The sequence below is a fragment of the Orycteropus afer genome, unplaced genomic scaffold (assembly GCF_000298275.1).
Source record: "Orycteropus afer afer isolate SDZICR_OR568_19922 unplaced genomic scaffold, OryAfe1.0 scaffold00003, whole genome shotgun sequence".
In the NCBI taxonomy this organism is placed as follows: Eukaryota; Metazoa; Chordata; class Mammalia; order Tubulidentata; family Orycteropodidae; genus Orycteropus; species Orycteropus afer.
In genome coordinates, this window is record NW_006921590.1 from 24,862,498 (window position 1) to 24,880,440 (window position 17,943).

Sequence of the window (17,943 nt, forward strand, 5' to 3'; positions counted from 1 at the left end):
TATGGAAGTAGATTGCCCAATCTTCCTTCCAAGGAGTGGTTGGTGGGTTTGAACTGCCAGCCTTCTGGAAGCTAGTTTATTTTTAAAAAAAATACTTTGTATCGTGATTTGGTTGGAATTGTATAGAATAGATTCATTTTTCATTCAACAGTTCATACACATTTTGTTTCATGACATTGATTACAATTTCCACAATGTGACACCTCTCTTCCCACTTCCTCCCTGTGCTTACCTTTTCCCTACAGCCTTCTTTCCTATATATTTCTGCCTCCCTAGCTTCCTACCTCCACAAATACTGTTCTGATCTCCCAGGGCTGTTTGTTCTAAGGAGTACATATCTCTGTGTAATTGTTCAGCTCATAGGCCTGTCTGTTGTTTGGCTGAGAGTTAAGCCATGGAGGGAGTTCAATTCCAGGCCTGAAGTGTGACTAGGGGCCTTAGTCTTGGGAGTTTCACCAGTCTCTATCAGACCAGTAAACCTGGTCTTTTTTGTGTTTTTGAATTTTGTTCCACACTTTTCTCCCACTCCATCCAAGGTAAGTGGTTGGCATTAGTAGCCAGGCACTATGTAGTTCTCCTAGTCTCAGAGTCCTGTAGGCTGAGTCCAGTAGTCCCTTGAACTGATTGTTTCCATGTGCCTTTGATTTTCTTCTTTGCTCTGGAGGAAGAGAGACTGATAGATGCCTCTTAGATGGCTGTTCTCAAGCTTTTAAGACCACTGTTGCTTCTCACCAAACTAGGATGTAGAACAATGTTTTTGTGCACTATGTTGTACCAATGGAGCTTGATGTCCCCAGTGACATGGTTTTGAGCCTGAAGGCCTAGCAACTCACTCCTTCAAGGTGCTTGGATAAGCCTTGGAAATTATCTTAACTTTGCCCCCGTGAGCTTTATTTACATATATGAACATTTTTATAGCATTTACAAATAAGTATGCAGAAATATTGTCTGCCAAACCTATATAAGGTCATGGGTATATTCCCATTTGCTTATCCATACTTGATCTTCTTGCCTATCTATCTGTGTATCCAACAATAGATTAATGTTTACTATTACTGATAATGCATTATTGTGTATGTAATAGTGTTTACCTTTATTATCTTTACCTCTTGTGCCCTTCTGTGTGTCTTCCTTTTCCTTGGTGATATTGTGCCGGTCACATGGTTCTGTTATATTGCCTTTCCCTTCACCCAAATCAATTCTTGTCTCTTAACTAGCCAGCAATTTTACCTTCCCTTTTCTCCTATCCCTGGTAACCAAAAAAGAAAATTTCCTTCCCTGTGTAAACCTTTCCTTAACTTTTTATAATAACAGAGTCATGCAACATTTGTCCTTCTGTGACTGACTGATTTCACTCAACATTATGTCTTCCAAGTTCATCCATGCTTAAGGTATTTTGCAGATACATCTTTATTCTTTAAAGTTGTGTAGTATTCCATTGTGTATATATATAATAGTTTGGTTATCCTTTCATCCCTGATGGACACTTAGGCTGTTTTCATGTCTTTGCTCTTGTGAATAGTACTGCAATGAACATGGGTGCACATATATCTATTTGTGTCCTGGATCTCACCTCTTTAGTGCTGAGAAACTAATTTTAAAAGGCATACACTTGGGGTCCACTACCAGAGAACAGTTCCCATGGGGTCCAGGAATTTCCTTTTACATATGAACCTCAGATGATTGTAGGACAGGTGGTCACCAGAACATACTTTGAGACTCACTGCCCTGAAAGAAAGGCCTTAGGGAAGGTGATCTCCTGCAGCCTCTCCATGGAATCCTGTTTTCCTTCACTACAAGAGTGCAGTGCTGGTAGACACTTGTCCATTTGCACCTCTCCAATTTATTGTTGCTTTTCTATCTTTATAAAAGGAGTAGCATAGTGCCTAAGGCACTTGACTGCTAACCAGAAGGCTGGTGGTTCAAACCCACCAGCCACTCCTCGGAAGGAAGGTTGGGCAATCCTACTTCCATAGTGATACTGCCTCGGAAACCAAGGAGGGGTCGCTATGAGTCGGGGCCGACTTGACGGCATATAACAACAACAACAACAACCCCTTAAATATGAACTGCACATAAACCTGTACACTTTTCCTTTAAAAGAGTACAGTATGGAAAGTGTGTGTGGGGAAATGGGGAGTAACTTTACAGGGGAGAACAAACACAACCTCAACCAGGTGATCAAGGTCAGCATCAGTAATGATAAGCCACATTGAGAGTATATGTACATTTGATATGATATGATGAGAATGGCAGCTCACCTCTGTGGTCTTCCTCCCCCGAACCCATAACCCTAGTCTAACCATGAGAAAAATATCAGGCAATTCCTAATTAAGGGACATGCTACAAAGTACCTGGTCAGTACTCCTCAAAACTGTCAAGATCATCAGAAACAAGGAAAGTCTGAGAAATTGTCACAGTCTAAGAGAGTCTAAGATAACTAAATGCAGTGTTGTACCCTGGATAGGATCCTGGAACAGAAAAAAGCATATTAGGTAAAAACTAACAAAATCTGAATAAAGTATGGACTTAGATAGTAAAAATGTATCAGTATTGGTTCATTTGTTGTGACAAATGTGCCTTACCAGTATAACTATAGGTAGTCCCTGGGTTACAAACAAGATCTATTCCTGACTGTATATTTAAGTCTTTAAGTGAAATTTGTAGGTGAGTCGGAATAGATGCATAGGTTCTTATTTAGCCTGACTTTAGTGCAAGAAAAGAGCTCTGGTGGCATAGTGCCTAAACCATCCTACTGCTAACCAGAAGATTGGCAGTTTTAAATCCACGAGCCACTCCACAGAAGCAAGATTGGGTAATCTACTTCCGTAAAGATTTACCACCTTGGAAACCCAATGGGGGTCGCTATGAGTTGAATTTGACTCCACAGCTATGGGTTTGTTTGTTTTTGTTTTTCGGTGCAAGAAAAGGCTCAAAGCCATTTTCCATGATTTAAACACCACACGTGCAGCAAATGAAAGTAATTGTTGTTGTTATTGTTGTTATGTGCCATGGAGTTGGGATTGTGATGAAGGATTTGTTGAAAGTAGAGGTTGGTTCATTTGTTTCAAAGTGAGAACAAATTTACGTAACATTAAAGGACAAGTAAGAGTTCTACCTAAGGTGCTCTGGTGGCACATCTGGCTGCCAACCAAAAGGTCAACAGTTCAAACCCACATAGGAGAAAGATGAGTCAGTCTGTTTCCCTAAAGATTTACAGCCTTGGAAACCTTATGGGGCAGTTCTACTCTGCCCTCTAGGGTGGCTGTGAGTTGTAACTGACTCAATGGCAGCAGCGGAGTTTGGTTTTGGTTTCAGGAGTTGTTGCTAAGTGGGATGTTCATAAGCTGAGAACTTATGCCTACAATGTAATGTTAAAAATAGAGGAAACTGGATGTAGGGTATATGGGAACTCTGTTACTACTTTTTCTGTAAATCTAATTATTCAAACTCCAAAATTAAGTTGCCCCCCCCCAAAAAAAAAGGGAGTTGAGCTTCCTTTGTAAATCTGCGTTAATTTTTCCTGCATAGCTGAAACTTTCTAAACATAACACTGAGGCTGATTTATAACCTACAGTAGATGCTCTGCTAATCAGAAGTCAGCACTATTACCAGGGATGTCATTCTCCCTGGGGTATCTTGATTCACACTTAAAAACTTGATGAATAAAGCTGCTGTCTTTTCAGCAGCCAGATGATTTGCGTGAATGATCATGGAAAACAATTTAATTTTTCTCAAAGAGTCCAGCGCTTCCTCCTTGAGTCCTAGTAGGACCTTTCCAAGGGTGTGGTTCAGGTCACTGTGCTGCTAAAATGGCAACTTGTATTAAGCAATAAATCAAACTAGCTGAGGCTTCAGTTATCAACTAAGAGACCTCATGAGCCAACAACAGCAATTCCTCTGATATAACTTGCATAGCACACAGCCTTGAGCACAAACCCACTGTCGTTGTGTGTGATACACGTGGATGTTGTCGAATGTTGTCTTAGTGCCATCATGTCTGATTTCCGTTATAAAAACAACCTAATGCAGACATGTTTTATTGTTCTTTTTTAACAGGGAGAACCTGGAGATCCAGGAAAAAAAGGAGATATTGGCTTTCCTGGTCCTCGAGGAATGCCGGTTTGCATTTTATCACTACTTTGGATCGGACCCTAGAAATTTTTTAGTTCAATAGCTATCTGGTGTGGTTCTCTGAAGAGAGTTTTAAGGATACTCTCCCAATTCAGTCTTATAGTTTTGTAGAAATTAAGAGAGAGATATCCTTGTCTAGGCTTCGTTCTTTGGCCAGTGGCCAACCTTCCCAAGGGAGCAATTTCTAGGTACCAAGTATCATGGCCAAGATGCTCTTAAAGCCAAATTGTAAATGGACGAAACTTGTTTTCAGCATCCTATAACCCTTCTTCCAATCGTTTGTGCCACCAGAATCTCTTCATCAGAGACACATCTTGCCACCAATGCTCAGGGCTTCTTATTAAGGCCTCCTTCAAGGGCCAGATAGTAGCCAATGCCCAGGCATTTAGAGGTCTCATTTTTATCTAGTGAACTGACAAATGGATTAGAGCTAAGGTATGAAATACATGTGTTATCCAGAAGAAGTAATACTACCAGCTCCTTATACTGAGAAATTACTATTTACTGGATATCATCTTAATTAATCTTTATAAGAACACTATGAGTATTATTTTCATTTTATAAAGACTAAGCGGCAGCACATTGTATCTGTTATTGACAGTTGTCTTTAGTGTCACTATCAAAAAAGGTTGGTGATATGCCCCAGAGGAAGGAACCCCCCCCCCGTTTCCCCTGATCAAACCATAAAGCTGGCTCCCTTGTCCACTTGTGAATAAGTCTGCCTCTATCTGTAGTCATGGGTGTTTGTAATTAAACACTTTGTTTACAGGGTGATGATGGAAGTCCAGGCTATGGTAGAGTAGGAACTAAAGGAGCAAAGGTAAGTTACATCTGCTGGAAGGTGGACACTTTCCATTTATTTTTTTGTACCTTGTTTTGTTTGTTTGCCATATTGAAGGGAAAAGAAAGAAGGCAGATAGTGAGTAAGATCATCTTGGACCTTTAGAAATATATTTGGTAATTTATTTACTGGTGCTCCGTGCAGAATGTGATGCAGGAGAAACTGGTCCACTGGTTTAAGGTGCAGGCAACAATTGAAACTTAAAAACGAATTTTCTGTTCTTTACAGAGGTGTGTGGCCAGGGTCTGACTTGTTCCAGCCTGAACAGCACATTTAATCTCAACAGCTTGTCCTGATCTTCCTCCGAGAGGCAATTCCAAAATATGTTCTCTGCCTGTGTTTGCTCTAGCCATTAGTGAGAGGATCTGCAGGACTTTCCTAGGTGCATTGAGCCAAGTGGTAACTTTAAAATAAAACCTTTTAGCTTTACATAAAAAAAAAAGTTATATTGTCACTGAATATTTAAGTGTCTGGAAGTGAGACAGATAAATTTACCAAAACCAGGGACTTCTATACCACCAATAACCACTTAGAAATCCTAATTTAAAAAAAAATCATAATTACATCAAAAAAATATAATATACTGAAGAATATATTTTCTGAAAAATATGTGAAACCTCTAACAAAGATTTACTGCAAGGCATAATAACAAATTCTTGTTGGAAAGCCTAAAACATTATATAAAGGATCAATGTAACTCCAAGTGAAATCCCAATAGAAATTATGCAAGAAGCTGTCTGGAAAAATAAACCAAAAACAAAAAGAAAGCTAAAATTTTTTTTTAAAAAAAGAAAACTAACAAATGAGGGATGTGCAGTGAAATGATCACTAGAATAGGGAGTAATTGAAAACAACTTAAATATCCCATGATAGAGGAAATATTAACTAGCCAATTGTTACTGTTATGTGCTGTGGAGTCAGCCCTGACTCATAGCGACCCCCCCTTAGGTTTCCAAGGCGGTATCACTACGGAAGTAGATTGCTCAACCTTCCTTCCGAGGAGTGGCTGGTGGGTTTGAACCACCAGCCTTCTGGTTAGCAGTCAAAGGCCTTAGCCACTATGCTACCAGAGCTCCCTTAACTAGCCTATAGTATTGCAATATTAGACATCCTTTAAATGTAATGCACATGAAAATTCTATAATTATGTGGAAAAATTATTTGACAACACCAAGTAAAAAACAAAATTCAGAATATAGTTAAAAATAATTTATCCTAATTATGCTAAAATGCATTTTAAAAGCTAAATGAAAATATGACAAAATATTTATAATGATCAGTTCTGGGTGGTAAGATTTGGGTGCTGTTTCTTCCTTCCTATTCTTTTTTATTTTATATGTTTGAAAAAATACAATACTTTAATCAGAAAATAAACTTTGTATTACATAAAATATGAGGATTATCACCTCCTCAACCATAATCTTTGGCCAAAGTAAGGTGAAAAGAGGACCGAAAAATGAATGATTAACTTCAGACTGTATAGATAGAGAACTGCTATCAACTCTGACTCATGGCAACCTTACGTACAACAGATCAAAACACTGCCTGATCCTACATCATCGTCCCAATCACCAGCTTGTTCAAGTCTATTGCCGTGGCTGTTGAGCCAGTCCCTCTTGCTGAGGGTCTCCCTCACCCTCTTTGACCCCCTGCTTCACCAACAGAATGTCCTCCTCCAGCCATTGATCCCTACTGAGGACATGTCCAAAGCAAGCGAGTCAGACAGTGTTCTGTTGTGTTCCTTACTCTTTTCATTGGCTAATCTTTGGAAGTAGATTATCAGGCCTTTCTTCTTAGTCTGCTTAGTCTGAAAACTCCACTGAAAGCTGTCCATCATCGGTGACCCTACTGATATTTGAAATGCCAGTGACATAGCTGCCAGTATCACAGCAACATACAAGCCACCACAAAATGATAAGGAGGTGGTCAGAGTATATACTCAAACCACTGCCACTGAGTCAAATCCAACTCAGAGTGACCCCATAAGACAGAGTAGAACTGCCCCATAGGGTTTCCAAGGCTATAAATCTTTACAGAAGCAGACTACCTTATCTTTCTCTCCTGGAGCAGCTGTGGGCTTGAACCATCAACCTTTCAGTTAGCAGCTCAATGCTTTTACCACAGCTCCACCAGAGTTCCATCAGACTATCTACAAAAAAGAAAGCACAAACTCACTGCCATCGAGTCGATTCCAACTCATAGTGACCTCCATTGGGTTTCCAAGTTTGTAAATCTTTACAGAAGCAGACTACCTTATCTTTCTTCCATGGAGCAGCTGGTGGGTTCAGACCACTGACCTTTGGGTTAGCAGCCTAAGACCTTAACCACTACACTACCAGAGCTTCTTATGAAACTAATGGGCTTTCCAGATTTTTCAATTAAAATGCATTTTAAAAAGATTATTTCAGAAGCACTTGGTCAAATGCCCACCTCTCTATCCTGTGATATGCCTACGATGGAAGGAGAGCTGACTTATAGCTCCTCAGATATGTGTGTACATTTAGGTTGTCATAATAGTTCAATGAAATGGGCAAATAGTTTAATTTAGAAATTGGAGTTTGTTTCTCAGCTAGTGGGATGCCGTTTCTAGATTCCAATTGTTAAAGTACTTCCTTGGTTCTGAAGTGCTAAAACTAAACAAGGCATCAGGGAAAAATAAAAGCAATATGAACGTACCTGGGGTGATGTGTGTATATGTTAATCTTCCCTACTGTCAACTATAGGGCCAAGAAGGATTTCCTGGAGAAAGTGGACCTCAGGTAATGTGTACTTCATATTATCTAGAGATCACTCAGAAAAGCTTGGTAACTTACCAGCCTGAGACTATGAAATGTACCTTAAAACAACAGAAGGACAGTAATTATGATAAATATTCTATATTACTGATGGAAAGGAGGGAAGAAAGAAGCAGGCCTTTTTTTTTTTCATGTTTTAAGATTATATGTTTGTTCATGAGTGTATGTTTTTTTAAAAAAGTATTCTCATTTCTATTTTTAATTCATGGGTAAAGGAAGAAAGATAATTTTTAAAAATTGTTTTTCCTTCAAGGTACCTCTTCCCCTCTGTCATATGATTTTCTTCTTTGCTCAAAAGAAAGTAAAATATAAAGAAAATCAGAACTATCTGATTTTGTCTGGCTCCTATTTCCAATGTGTTTGTAGCATACCTTCAGATAATAAGTTAGCAACAGTGTCTCCTACCTTAAGGCTTTTACTTCTGAGCTAAGTAAGTGCTGGGGTAGGGGTTGAAGACAAAATTAAGGAAATAGTTTGTGTCTCTAAGGAACCTGTGTTCTGGTTGGAGAGACAGAAATGTAATGCAATGAGGATGCGCTGTACTCTGCAGTGAACTAGAAAAATGGGGGGGGGGGGAACATTTCAAAGAAGGCTGTTAAAGAGAAATATACATTTAACAAATATCTTCACATTGGAATTAGTTTTTAAAAGCACAATGAGATATATATTTTTCATTATTATAATTTTATTTTATTTTTCTGAAATTATTTAGGGTGAAATTGGGGACCCTGGTGGTCCAGGGGAAATTGGACCCAAGGGAATTAGAGGTACAACGGTAAGCCTTTTTTAGATTCCAACTTCTTACAACCTCAGGTACTTTAGGAAAGTCTTCATGAATTTTACAATCATTTGTGTTGTCACTTGCTCCCAAAGACCTTGTAAACTGTGTGTATCTATTGGTAAGACAAACTTGGGGAAGGGAAATCAGTAATTCCTTATTTCCCAATGCCGGCAAAAAGGCTAGCATTTGTTTATTAGTGAACAAATTCACTTGTTTTAGCTGACGAAGTACGATTTCTTTTATTGTTTTGTTTTTATTGTGGTGAAAATATACACAAGAAAACATTTGCCAATTCAATGATTTCTACATATGTAAGTCAGTGACATTGATTACATTCTTCATGTTGTACAACAAATATCTCGATTGTGTTTCAAATTATTCCACTAGCATTAGCATAAACCAGTACCTCCTAAGCAAAACCTCCCCATCCCTCCTCCCTTCCTCCCACCCTTCCAAAAAAAAAAAAACCAAACTCACTGCTGTCCAGTCATTTCCGACTCATAGCAACCCCTCCTTGGATTTCCAGGGTGATATCTCTATGGAAGTAGATTGCTCAACACCCTTGATAGCCACTAATGTATCTTTGGTTTCTATATATTTGTTTATTCCGTAAAAGTGAGACCATATAGTATTTGTTCTTTTGTGACTGACCTATTTTGCTCAGCATAATGTCTTCAAGATTCATCCATGTTGTGGCATGCCTCAGGACTTCATTTCTCTTTATGGATGAGTAATATTCCATTGTATGCCTATATGAAATGTTGTTTATTTACCCATCTGCTGATGAACATTTTGGTTGTTTTACCTTTTGATGATTGTGAAAAGTGCTGCAGTGAACTGCAATGAAGAGTTTGCACTCCTTCTTTCACTTTTGCATATATATTTAAGATTAATATTGCAAAGTCATATGGTAGTGCTATCAGAAGGAAGGTTGGGCAATCTACTCCCGTAGTGACACAGCCAAGGAGGGGTCGCTATGAGTCGGGTCCGACTCCACGGCACATAACAACAACAACAACGACAGATATTGCCCAATGCTGTGATGGCTCAGGGCAAACGTGAGTCTCCAGTACATCTCACAGCATTGGAATCCCGGGCTTGCTTTGGGTTCCACTAGGTTAAGTGTAGATTTCTTGCATTTGCTGACTCTGTATATGTTAGGCCATATGTAAATGAGATGGCTATTTTATTAAAGAGACAATTTTATGGTAGTCATTGCTCAAATCATTCTTTTTTTTCTTCAGAACATTGATCACAAAATATGGTCAATTAGCAGAAAAAAACAGAGTCTGATAAAAATTTATACTTGAGGTGGTTTTCCAGTTTTGTTATCACAGTTAATTGTACTCTGATCTAGTTATTATTCCTACAAACAATAACAAGAACTTTATGTGTAGAGATTATTTATGTGGGTTTTAGGAGTAAGATATAAATGGATAAAATAAGGAAACTATTTCTCTTCCTCCTCCTGCTCCCAAAGACGTTTGCTTTCCAGCTATAATTCTTTTCCTCGTACAAGTTTATGAATAGCTGTCTTTTAATATTATGCTCTCAAAAAAAAAAAATGAAGACTGATATGATTAGAAAAGTAATTGGAAAAAGCTTTCAAATTAATCCAGATGTCACTTGCATTGAAATATCTGTGGAGCATTTTCCTTGGCTTGTTAATGAAGTCGTTTAGCTTTGGGCCAGGGCTTCCAACCAGTTCATTCCAGTTCAACCCCTGCTGAGAGGCTGCATTTCCATCCCAGTGCACTGCATCAGAATCAGAATTTTCACAAGACCCCCAGGTGACGCAGATCCAGTGTATCTGAGAGCAGGAGTCAAACTGCACTGGACATGTGCTAACCAAATCAGCAGTTTGTCATGTTCCTTTCCTTCAATAGCACAATAATCATTTTTGAAAAACAATAAAACTAATTCGAAGATTACTTTTTCTTTTGACCTTTGCAAATATTTGAATTTCTCAACCCACACCCCCACCCCCACCTGGAGCAATTTATCACTGTTTGTAACTTAGTTATTTAAGTTGCCAACATGCTTTTTCCACCCAATATTAATATTTTTGGATTTGAAAATTGAAACTTTAGACACTGAAAAATTCCAGGTTGCCCCCCAAAGCCGAGGTTTCCACTGGAGGTTTTTGCTAAAACTTTGCCTTAAATGCTATGTGCCTCTTCAGTTCTCTTGGAATGATTATGTTCCTAGATGAAGTTCTTTACATTTTCACCTTGATTTTTTTTTCCTCCCAACTGGAGCGAGTTAATTTGCCATGATTTTTAATCTTAGTCTCGTTTTGTGTATATATTTATATTGTATTTATATTTTTAATCAACTTTACACATGCACATCGTTTAAAATAGGATCTCTTACCGGAGCACTATAGATATTTTGGGCCAGATAATTCTTTGTTTTGAGGAACTATCTCATACAACATAGGATATTTAGCCTCTATTCACTAGATGCCAGTAACAACCCCCTCACCCCCAGTTATACCAACCAAAAATGTCTCCATTGTCAAATGTCCCCTGGGGAGCAAAAATCCACTGCACCCCCCACTATTCCTGGGTAAGAACTTTTGGTTTAAAGAGTCAAATAATTTCACAATGTTTGTTATGAAGAAAATGGCAGTCCCTCCACTCCCTCAATGCTATAGAGCAGTTCTACTCTGTAACACATTACATGTGTAACATCTGTTCACACATGTTGATTCTGTTACACAATCAACGTGGTGACATCCAATAACTAGATGGCAAACAATAACAATCACTCTCTCACCCTCTTCCATTTCCTTCTTCCCAGAAACAACTTTCATTTCTTAACCGATTATTTTGGAATTAATAATATACCTCTAAATGTCATGCTACTTCTTGAATTTTAGGTTTTAAGTATTAAGAATTTACTTCCTGTAGAGAAGTTGATGACTTACCATGCTTAGCTTGCTGTTTATCTAAATCCTTCTCAAGACATTTACATACAATAATTATTCTATCAAATTTAATTCGCACCCAGAGCCTTCTGACTTGTCCAGCCTGGGTTGGTTGCTGTCAGTGTCTGGTGTCAGATGTCACCCTGTGATTGTCCTCCACCCTCACCCTGGGGATTCTCTTGCCTCTCTTCTGTATTGGATCTCTGTTTCCCATCCCTTTTCCAGACTCCTCTCTCTTATATTTGTCTCTTGCTTCATGGAATACTTATCCAGTGACCTGCTAAGAAGAGAGCATGAAAAGGACATTTTTGATATTGCCAACATCTGAAAATGGCTCTTGTCTTCCTTTAAACGTGATTGTTGTTTTGGCTAGTATGCAATTCTGGGTTGTGATTCCTCAGAATGTTGAAGGCAATTAGTTCTCCATGGTCTTCTGGCTTCTTTGCTGCTTTGGGAAATCCAAAGCCTTTGTGATTCCTGATCCTTTGTGTGTGATCAGTGTTCTCTCTCTAGAACCTTATTGGATCTTCTCTCTGTCCTTAGAGTTTTGATATTTTGTGGTTTTTATACTCTGGTTATGGTCTATTATTATCCATTTTCCTGAGAAATAGGTGGGCCTACTTTCATAGTGATACTAACTGGGACACCCAAGGAGGGGTCACTATGAGTCGGATCTGACTCAATGGCAGGGTTTTGGGTGTTTGTTTTGGTTTTTTGAGCCTGGAAAAATAAGTCCTGTAGTTCAGAGAAATGTTCATTAATTATTTTCATAATTTCTTCTCCTCTGTTTTCTCTATTTTTGGGATGCTTATCATTTATTATATTACGCAAGTCTTCTAATTTTCTTATTCCTTCTCTCCTTTTTTTTTCCCCCCCACTCTACTTTCCGGGAGATTTTCTTGATTTTATCTTATAATCTTTCTCTTATATTTTAATTTCCAAGAGCTCATTTCTATCCTCTGAATGCTCCTTTTTTATATAGTGTTCTATTCATGTTTTATGTTTGACACATTATATCTTATCACTCTAAAAAGATAAATGGATGTTTTTTAAGTTTCTTTACCCAACATGGTCTATTTCTTGCAGTTTTCTTTGATCTGTTTTGGTCTCTATTTCTCATGTCTGAGAAATAGACTGTCTTTTCATGTTTAAGAACTGAGGACAAAAAGGCTGTATGAAAGCTGAGTACATGAGTAGGGCTGGTGGCATAGTGCCTAAGGCATTTGACTGTTAACCAGAAGTCTGGTGGTTCAAACCCACCAGCCACTCCTTGGGAAGAAGACGGGTCAATCTACTTCCGTAAGGATTTACTGCCTTGGAAACCCAAAGGGGGTTGCTATGCGTCGTGGAATCAACTAGACTGCAGTGTTTGGTTTGGTTTCAGTCAACTACAAGTTTCACTGCAGAGTGGTCTGGCTGAGCTCTTTATTTAGCAAACTTCAGATATCAGTAGTTTTAGGTCTTCTTTGACTGATTTGATTCCCCTGAGAAGATTATTGTAATTTCCTGCCAGAAAGTCACAAACTGTCTGCTAGCTTCCTAGAAGCCACATGGAAAAAAAGAGCTGGGGGTCTCACATCTCCTGTGCATACTTCATTCAATCTCCCGGATTTCAATATGGTACCAATGGGTCTCAACTCTGCCTAGAGTCCCCTTGATTTTACCCTATCCAAAGAATAAAGCTCTGTCTGTTGCTGGAGTAGGAGAAGGGACAGCCACACCACTGTAGAGAGTGGTGAGGACATGTGAGGATTCTTAAAATGATTTTCTACAAATCTTCCCTTATTCAGCCTTTCCTCTTTCTCTCCACTTCTGAAGGCACCTGCTGCTCCCAATTTCTGAGCCTTATGGGACTCTGTGGTATAAAACATACTGGTTCTTGGCTTTCCCTGCTGCTGCCTTAGGATTCAGCTTTCTCAAATCTGCTAAGTCATTTAACATTTATACATCTGCTTTTCAGTGTCCAAAATTTTACAGCTATTATCTTCTTTCTTCTTCTCTCCATGTTATTGTCTTTTGCCTTTAACACAACTCTACTTACTGTCATTTAGTAGGATATTGGGAAGGAGCAAAATCAAATGCATATGTTCAATCTGCTATCTTTTTCTGTGGGAGTTTAACCTTTAATGTATAAATAAAATGTGGCTGGTAAGTTTATCTCTTTTTCCCTTTTTTCAGTAAACTCACTAGGCTGTGAATATCATTGGAATACCCAAACAACATCAATAATTATTTGTTGTTCAGTAAGCAGCACTTCATTTTTTACTCCTATCAAAGTTTTAAATTTCATGGCATTTTGAATGAAGAAAGGGAATATTAACTAAATTTTTTAGCAGATCCTAGCTTTTCTGTATGATAAATCTTATGCTTAATGCACATCGAACATGCCTGGGTTATAGTAAGCATTCTTCAATAACTGCTGTCATTACTGTGGTTATTCCCCATTTAACTAAAAATATTTCTGGCTATCTTTTAAATTTCTTGTTATTGTTTCAGGAGTTTTTATATTTTAATTTTTGTTGTTTTGGGTTTTTTGTTTGCTGTTTGATTTTCAGTTTAGTTACCTACCAACCCATTTAGATAAAAATATCTCCTGTCCTAGTAATTATAATAGTTCAAGCAAATTTTCCTGAGCAAATAATCAGAATTGTGCATATAATGTTATAAAATATTAGTTATCACAACAACCCAAATGTCAATAATAAATGGCTGATTAAAGAAATCATGGTACGTCGGTATAACAGAATACTATGCAGCCATGAAAAAATGATTTTGCCAAAGAATATTCAATAACACGAGGATGTCCATAAGATATATATTAAAGTTTGAAAGGCAAAAGAAAAATATGATCCAACTAAATTAAAAAATCAATATATATTTTAGCACCAAAAGAATACATAATAAAAGTCTAGAAAAAAAAGACATCAAAATGTTAATGAAGATTATTTAGTGGAGAAGGAATTGCTGGGAATTTTTTTTCTTCTGTGTGCTTTTTGGAAATCTTGTTGTTGTTGTTGTTATATGCCATCGAGTCGGCCCTGACTCATAGCAACCCCTCCTTGGGTTTCCGAGGCAGTATCACTACGGAAGTAGATTGCCCAACCTTCCTTCCGAGGAGTGGCTGGTGGGTTTGAACTGCCAGCCTTCTGGTTAGCAGTCAAGTGTCTTAGGCACTATGCTACCAGAGCTCCTTTTGGAAATCTATCACTTCTAAAATAAGTCTATTACCTTTGCAATTTAAAACATATACACTCTGACAAACACACATGCATATGTGTATAAATAGAATTTTTAAATAAATAAATTTTGCTTCAAGATATCTACTGGGCTTCCTGGAGAGCTGGGATCCCCTGGAGAGACAGGACCACCTGGACGCAAGGTAAGTTGAAAATCCATAAATTGCATCACATCATTTTCCACTGGAAAAGTCAATGCGTTTATCCAAATGTACATTCTTTCTGTATCTCCTGCTTAGTTACTATTTTCACTATTTTTCCACCTTATTTATGAGCTCAGAGAGAAGGTGGGAATGCCAATTAAAATTCATTTGCCATCTATTGGAAGCTGGGGGTATAGAAAGAAAATTAAACATCAGTCTTAAACGAGATTTCTCAATTATCAGAGAATTTTATTTATCTGTCTAATCCTTGACCTCTCATTTCATTCAACAAATGATTAGTGAATGAATGAAGGTGAAAGGAAAGTGAATAAATGAGCAAAAGTTGCACTCACGTGACACTCTTTTCTTCAGAAGTTGGAGGTGAAGTTCCATTGCATTTTTCCTTGAGTACCCAGACTCTTCCTTGTCCAAAAGTGGGATTGAAATTAAAGCCAATTCCGTGATCTTATTTTATCCCCAACCCCAGACACACACACACACACACACACACACACACACTTTTCCAGATGTTCAATTTAGCCTGGTCCCTTTGTCATCAAAGCTGATGAAGGAAGCAGATTATGGTTCAGCTCCAGCTACTACTGCTCAGTGACCAAGACAAAGCATTGAGGTTGAGGAATTCCAAACCTCTCCCTTGAGGAGGACCAGCACGGATGGTTGGTTCAGTCCTGAGCCATAAGCCTGCTCCACGGCTCTGAATGCCAATCTCAAGTTGTTATCCAAAGATGGAGCCCTTGGAGGCTTGTGTGGAGCAAATTTGCTGCTTACAGTTTATTCCTCTTAGAATGTGATGAGTATCCGATGTATATTCCTTTTTCCCCTCTGATCCAATAAGAATAAGAATTTATAAAGGTTATTATTTTCTCAGGGTAATGATTAATGCACATTCTGGCTACTGATGTGTGTATCTATCTAGAGCTGTGAAACCCGTTTTTTGTTCTCCTAGGGCGTGAAAGGGGCCAAAGGATGGGCTTCATTTTCCGTATGTATCTCTTGATTCCAAGAATGCTCTGAGCACCACATTAAATGGATGTATTTTAAACTTCAGGATCTAGCAGTCTGCTGGCTAATTCTCTCTGTTTTATTTTTGAAATGCAGACATGTGAGCTCATCGAATATGTGCGGGACCACAGTCGTAAGTACCCTGCTGAAAATGATCACCCATGGTGTCAGTATTCATAGAAGGAAAGCAGCAAACTCTGCACTCTGTATTGGGACAATTTACCAGCCAATTTCTTAAAATTAGAGATGTCACTGCATACATTTTGAGTATGCACAGATGGGCGACTATTAACTTCTTCTCTGGCTGCCAGTTTGTCTATTTGAACCTGTTCCAAGAGCTAAATAGTAATACATCTAGTGCTTTTGATCTAGGGGAAATTGAGGGATGAGGTCAGAATTCTCCTGATGGTGAAATCCATCAGCAGAGAGTCACACTGAATTTTTTTTCAAATGAGTATTAACAATTGACGGTAATTGACAGGATTTAATTCACTTGATGTGAAATATGCAACCAAGATAGCAGGGCGGCCTAGTGGTTGAGACCTGACTGTAGTTCTCATTGTTTAGTTATTGTTATTTCCTATAAAGGTGTTTTACTTACTTTTAGACTGTTTGACTCACTTGTTGAATTACTTATTCCGCCAATATTATTTTCTTCCTCTTTCTCTAAAATTTTAAAAGCAAAAAGGCATTTCAATTTGGCAAATACTCTTCTGAATTTGTTTTAAGATCCTCATAGCAACCTCTTCTCTCAAGATAACATTAGTGCCATCAAAGGAATTCCATGTGCAAAATTTGGAGAGAAGGAACTTTTCAATGTCCATCTGTAAATGCTTAATGACTGCCTAAATAAGTAATATGACTGAGAGGAGAGGCCCCAAATTACCTCAGGGCACGTGAAGGGAGAAAAGTAGACAAAGTAGAGCCCATATCTATAGAGAACATTGGTTTGCAAGATGAAGACTTTTTAAAACTTTCAGTACAGTGTTGACCTTAACTCTGCCTTTTTGTTTTATCAGAATATGGTGGGAATCAAATCTATACATTGGGTCATGAAGATTGCTTGCTTTGGGCTGAATTAGCACAATAGGTTTTCTAACATGGTAGCCATGTGAATTGTAATGACTCAAGGGCAGATCCAGGTGTGATGAAGCCTGATTGCAATGACAAATCCAAAAATAGGTACAAAGTTATTTCACTTCTAAGACTTATTTTAAACAAGAAAAAAAAGAATCACAACCAGTGGTTTCTGCATTTATAAGAGCACTACGTGGACATATGGTGAGTGTCCCTTCCAGAGCCTCACAAGAGGCCCCTGTAAATGAGAGGCTAAAGCAGCAGTGTCCAATAGGACTTCCTGCAATGATGGAAGTGTTCCACTGAGCTGTCCAATGTGGTAGCCATTAGCCATGTTCAGATACAAACCCCCCCCAAAAAAAAAACAACCAAAACACACTGCCATCAAGTTGATTCCAACTCAAAGCAACCCTCATTGGGTTTTCAAGGCTGTAAATATTTTTGGAAGAAGACTGCCTCATCTTCCTCCCATAGAGTAGCTGCTGGGTTTGAACTGCCAACCTTCTAGTTAGCATCCAAATGCCTTACCCACTACACCACCAGAGCTCTTGAAATGTGGCTAGTGAAAATGAGGAGCTGAATTTTTAAAAATTTCATATAATTTTAATCAATTTAGATTTAAATAGCCACCTATGGCTAGTGGGTACCATATTGGACAGTGCAAGTCTAAAGGTTAAGCTTCATTAGCTTCAGAATAAATCTACCTCTGATATTTAGAATGTGTGAATACACACACATACAAACACTCAGACATAAGTAAAATCAGTAGCTACAGGCATCTACATGGGTGAAACTGGAAGTATATTCAGACTAAAGAGAGCTTAGAACCCTTTAGCTTTCTAAATTCAGTGACCTCACAATCATGGGAGAAGGAAGGGCTGCTTATGCACAGGGAGATAGCTCAGGGTGCAGAAGAGTATGAAGGAATGGACACTGGGAGGAGGTAACTATCATGGGAGAAGGAAGGGCTGCTTATGCACAGGGA

The 17,943-nt window shown here is 38.4% G+C and overlaps 1 protein-coding gene across 1 annotated transcript in view; it reads left to right on the forward strand.

Moving 5' to 3' along the window:
• Positions 1–17,943, forward strand: part of COL6A6 (collagen type VI alpha 6 chain) — a 151,192-nt gene that overhangs the window by 85,355 nt on the left and 47,894 nt on the right. The window contains exons 24-30 of the mRNA XM_007936829.2: positions 4,060–4,122; positions 4,904–4,954; positions 7,698–7,733; positions 8,482–8,544; positions 14,796–14,858; positions 15,826–15,861; positions 15,978–16,014. Of these exons, the coding sequence (XP_007935020.1) occupies positions 4,060–4,122; positions 4,904–4,954; positions 7,698–7,733; positions 8,482–8,544; positions 14,796–14,858; positions 15,826–15,861; positions 15,978–16,014 (349 nt within the window). The remainder of the gene's footprint in view (positions 1–4,059; positions 4,123–4,903; positions 4,955–7,697; positions 7,734–8,481; positions 8,545–14,795; positions 14,859–15,825; positions 15,862–15,977; positions 16,015–17,943) is intronic.